Here is a 5,633-nt window from a genome sequence, read left to right on the forward strand (position 1 = left end):
CTTGCAAGGGATCCTGAGGCTCATGCTGCTGGTGCTGCGGCTGTAGAGACCACTGAGTTTGAAGGAGCGTCCATCACCTGGGATGTAGCATGGCAAGACCACCGGGCTTCCTCTACTGCGTCCCGGGACCACCTCCAACACCCCCACACAGCCCAGCAGACGCACCTGCAGGGTACCTACGAGAGAGAGAGAGATGTTTGAGTAGAAGTGAGAGTATCATACCTGCTTCAAACGGTTTATAACTTCAGACACTGGATATGTGGGAGATATTCAATTGAATCCATGAGTTTCTGATGCGTTAGAGCCTTCAGCGAGGTATAGACAGAGGGGTAGTGAGAGACTAGAGAGAGGCTGTAAGAGTCAGTGATAGACTATAGAGAGGCTGTAAGAGTCAGTGATAGATTATGAGTGTATGTACCAGTGAGTGGGGAGGGCTTGCAGAGGGTGCTGTACTGGTTGTGTACATAGGGGGTTCCGTGTCTGGAGCTGAAGGCTGAGGAGGAGGCCAGCACCAGCTCCTCCTTGATGAGGCAGGCCTTGGGGTGGTCCTCCGTCAGTTCCAGCAGACGCTGCTCCAGAGAGCCTCTCAGCAGGTCACAGCGCTGGGACGACTCACTCAGACCACACTGGGCCTGGGGGGAGAGAGGAGAGAGGGGGGTTACAATGGTGTGTGTGTTTGTGTGTGTGTATTTAAATGTGCTCTAAATGGTGTGTTTTTTGTGTGTTTTTATGTATGTGTGTGTGTATATGTGTGCATTAAGTGTGCGTTCATGTGTGAGATCCATACAGTAGTCCTGTATGTGGACTCTGACCTCTGACATGGCCTTCTTGTCCTGGACCTTCCCTGCTCCCAGCAGCCTCAGCATGTTCTTGGCTCCCTCAGCCATGGCGTGCTCCACACGGTAATGATGCCACAGCTCCTCCACACGCAGCTCCACCCCACACGTGTCTGGCTTACCTGGGGAGAGAGGGGGGGGGGGAGAGCGATAACAAACCATTTACTGTATGGCCAGCTGATAAAAAACAAACAAAAAATGCATACTGTATACAATACTCAGTAAGGATAATGTAATAATATAATAATAATATAATAATATGATCAAGTAAAACATGTGGGGGAAATTAAATCGAACTCTGTAACTTTAAACCAGTATGTATATAGTTATCTTTCATAATATGATAAAGTAATCAGTACTGCAAATCAAAATCAAGATAATGTGAGGTTTTGATGGGTTTGTGTGCATCTGTGTGTGTCCTAAATTAGGGATGGTTCATGACTCATGAGGCTAAATGCAGCTCTGATCTATTCTTAAACCAAAGAAGGGAGGAAGGTAGAGAGAAGAAGGTAGGGAGAGGGAAATAGACACAGCGATCCATTAACGATATGGGCCTAAATCTGTCTCTTTGCTTCCTGTGCTTTTCCCATCTTCTCACTCGCTTTCTCGTTCTCTCTCCCCGCTTTCCATATCTTACTATTGGTTTCCTCATCTTTCTCTCTCTCCCTCTTTCCCTCTGTCTCTAACCTCGGGTAAAAGAAGCAGGACTTCTTGCTGTGGGGAAAAACATGGGGGATTGGAAGTGATGCAGACAATTACATTGATGGAATTTACAATCTATCCCCTTATAATAAAAAATAATATTTTTTATCAAATAAAAAACATCATAGGGATGCAGGAACATCAATAAGGCCTTAACCTGCACTCTGTATGGAAGTGAGCCTGAGTGTGTGTGTGTGTGAGTGTGTGTGAGTGTGTGTGTGTGGTGTATGGAGTGGAGTGGACTGTAATGCAAAACTGTGTGTGAGTGGAGTAGGTTATAATAATGTCCACTCTGCACTTCTGAGGAGGGCATTGATCTGTTACCCACACTTCATCAAATATTTAACGATCGATGTACAGATTAGATCAGACAGACACAGAGGGATGGAGAGACAGACAGTCAGACAGGTAGATGGACAGACAAGCAGGCAGGCAGGCAGGCAGGCAGGCAGGCAGGCAGAGACAGACAGACAGTTAAAAAGACAGACAGACAGATATTTACCCTGGTTATCTTCAGTTTGCTCAGTGGCCTGCATGGCCTTGCGGATCTGCATGCGGATGATGTCAATCTTGGTCTTGCTGTCCTGCAGCATCTGCTGGGCTGTCTGATGCATCTTCTTGTCCTACAAGGGACACTGTACAGTGAGGACATTGGAATAGCAGACAGCTCACAAATACACAACCCTGCTAACCTTTACTACTCAGAGAAGAATCAGGGTACAGGCTGGGAGAAGATCTGACTAGAGACATGAGAAAGAGAGATTGTGAAGGGGCTGGCTGTATTGTAGAGAGGGTACAGTAGATGTATATATTAGAGGGGTTAGGTGGTCCAGTCAGGTCCAGTACCTTGGTGACTCCATTGGCATAGATGGGGATCATGTTCTCTGCTCCCTGTTTGCACTTGAGCTCGATGTTGAGCTGGCGCTCCAGAGCCGTGATCCGGTCCTGATTGGCCGAGCGGCTGCGCGCCCCGGGAGACTTGGGGGCATCTGAGGGTCAAAGGTCATGGTATTAACTGACAGTTATTATAATCATTAACAATGTCCAACATGTTTCTACATTACAACTTTTGGTTGAATCCATCCAATGGTATAAGGCTACGCTCCATTCGTTTCATAGTTCCATCCCCGTCAGTGATACCTGTGTTGTTGTCGTCCCCTCCTTTGACCACGATGTGAGCGTCCAGCTCCTGTAACTGAGTGTGCAGGCTGTCCAGTCTGCGGTTGGAGCTGCGGAGCTGGCTGTCCACCTGCTGGGCATTCTTCTTGTCTGTGGTGGCTCTCCTCAGGTTCTCTGCCCCCTCCTTGATCTTCAGCTCCTTCCTGATCCAGTCAAATCACAAGGACTTTTCATAAGTAGTAGTATCACACAATGAGTAGCTAATCAATACATCATAGAAATGATTGAATAGTAAATTAGTAATGCTGACCTGATCTCCCGGCGGATGCGATCCCTCTCTTCGTCCAGGTGCTGCTGAATGCTGGAGTCAGAGAAGTCTGAGCTCTGGTCCAGACCCAGCTGCTCCAGCACTGACATCCCACCTGGGTCACTCTGACAGGGGGAGAGGAAGAGGAGGAGAGGGGGAGGGAGAATGGATAATAGGTTAGCATTGGTCAAATACATTGCGACATGTATTGTGCCAAGATGACATTGCGGTGATAGCAGAGAGACAATAACCAAAGGTCTGCCGTATTTCCAATTCGATGCAAAACCACTCTCTGGGAAAAGGGCCTAATTAGGGACTAGGTTGTGTTCACCTTTGACCCCAGATGCCTCCCACACAGACCTGTAGGTCAGAGGGACTAACTGAGCAGCGCTAAGCTGGCAGCAAACATTAGGAGAGAGAGGAGCATTCATCTGTACATGGAAAAGGAAGAGAGCGAGAGAGAGAGAGAGACAGAGCAGGCTAACGCGTTTCAATTGGTCCCAGAGGCAAGAGCCCAAACCAAAGAGCCCAACATTTCAGCTCACATCCTGTGTGACTGCAATGCAGCAAAGAGTAAAAGTACTGTAGATCCATGGCTAGAGTAGATATAACAGGCCAAGACAGCAGCAGAAAGAGACAAACTGAGGAAGACACAGGGAGAGAGAGGCTGTGACTTAAAAAGGAGTTGTGACAGAGAGAAGAGCAGTCAGTGAGTTGAGCGGTTCCCTTCAGAGAGCTGAGTCTCCAAGAGCAGCAGAGTGAGACTGAGACGTTAAGTGAGTCAAGGCCTGAGCGCTCACGTCCCCTCCTGATGGTAACCAGATCAGAGCAGCATTAATAGAGTCTACAATCTATCAGGGCTTGTTCCTGCTCAGAGCTACTGATACACACAGACACGATGTCAGCACGCCAGCTCTCAGCCAGCCACACAGACAGATACAGCACACAAACACACAACAGTGTGTTAGGCATTAGGCACAAATACAGACATACATGCATGCAACGGCATTGCATGCATATAAACACACTTGCATGCATGCACTCACATACACACACACACACAAAACCCTGCATGCAACACTATCACAGTAAATCCCCAACAACTGACATTAGCAACAATCAAACAGAGGTCAGCTCATCATTAGAGCTGAACAGAGCCCAGATCCTACAACATGGAGACAGACAGACAGACAGACAGACAGACAGACAGACAGACAGACAGACAGACAGACAGACAGAGCAGTCCCAGTCCCTCCCTTCACATAACGACTGACTGACTGCTGTACGCCACTCAGAGACCCAGCCCTGGCTCCAGCCTGCAGATCTGATTACAGCAGTGTCCCTATTGGCCTGTTCAGCACCACGCCAGGCAGAACAGAGCAGAGCCCGGCTCCTACCAGGCAGACTCTCATTAGAACCATAATCCATCTGCAATGCAATACAGCAGGCTGCAGGCTGCAGGCTGCAGCCAGCCCTCATGGCCAAGCCCAGCTATGGGGCTTTCGAGGGCTACTTACACAGGCTATTACACAGGAAACATTGCACAACAACAGTGCAGAGTAGTAATGATAATCTGGGAATATTTCACATAGCGGACCTGATCACCTAATGTTGTGTCAAATTGCTCACAGAAATGTTTGTCTATTTGTTGTGAAGGGACACAGAGGTAGATATAAAGCGGAAATAGTACTGTAGGTATCAACACGATCACAAGTTGTGGGCCAAATGGAGCATGGTGCTACTGTCGTAACAACACCAAGGCTATAGGTTCATTGTGCTCGCAGCCCTGCCCTTCTCTGCACTAAACTCATCTAGAAATGGAGGTAGAGAACATACAATGAGAGAGAAAGACGAGGGAGGAATAGAGAGATTTAGGACTAAGACAGGAAGAACACCCACTTGTTGAGCAGAACTGAGACACACATACAACACACTAGTTTGACAGACACACTCTTCTTAAAATGAACAGCCACTAATACTGAGGCAGGAGGTGAGCAACAGTGGCACAGAGGAGAGAAGAATAGCTGAGAGGCAATGACATAAGAGGAAAGAGGAAAGGGCCGGACCATTAACGATGTGACTCACTACTATACATTTAGCCATTTAGCAATGCCCTCCAGTGGAACAATACAGAGCAATTAAATAGAGGCAGTTCTCCACTCAGATGGGGCTGAAAACAATGCGACGATACTAAAAGCAGCTCCGACATGAGTCATCAGAAATGGCATGATTTGAGAAGGAAGTGAACATGAAGCAGAAAGCGGAGAGGAAACTCACAAACACACTGTAGTGTGGAAGGCAGCCATGTTGTATGGTGCCCAGACAGAGTGTGCCTACCGAAGACTCGGTGTCCCCCTGGTCCTGTTCAGTGTGAGTGGGGTGGTCTGCAGCAGTGTGCTCCCTTGGGCAGTCCGCCAAAGCTCCCTCGCTGGCCATGGCCCACCCTGGCTCTCTGTGTTGCCCAACCCCTCCCCTCTGCCCCGTTACACACTCTCACACCAGAACCGCCACTCAAAGTACAGAGAGCTATTCCTGCCTCCTCAAATCCGGGATGTGCTTCCTTCCCGCCAGGAATCAAAAGAGACTCAATCCGAAGTGAGTGAGCGAGAAAGAGGTAGGAAGAGAGAGAGCGACACAGCCCCAGCCCCACCCCACTGCTTCCTGTTCTG

The 5,633-nt window shown here is 48.5% G+C and overlaps 1 protein-coding gene across 1 annotated transcript; it reads right to left on the minus strand.

Annotated features, from left to right (window-relative positions):
• Positions 1 to 5: 5 nt before the first annotated feature.
• Positions 6 to 5,400, minus strand: LOC311114274 (serine/threonine-protein kinase N2-like; the record flags this gene model as incomplete). The annotated part of the gene is made up of 8 exons (XM_084189532.1): positions 6 to 176; positions 419 to 632; positions 813 to 958; positions 2,041 to 2,161; positions 2,385 to 2,527; positions 2,679 to 2,860; positions 2,968 to 3,089; positions 5,302 to 5,400. Coding segments are annotated over 8 exons (1,198 nt in total), but the record flags the coding sequence as incomplete, so codon positions are not given.
• Between the last annotated feature and the right edge of the window lie 233 nt (positions 5,401 to 5,633).

This window comes from Coregonus lavaretus, assembly GCF_964263955.1.
Source record: "Coregonus lavaretus genome assembly, contig: HAP1_SCAFFOLD_9797, whole genome shotgun sequence".
In the NCBI taxonomy this organism is placed as follows: Eukaryota; Metazoa; Chordata; class Actinopteri; order Salmoniformes; family Salmonidae; genus Coregonus; species Coregonus lavaretus.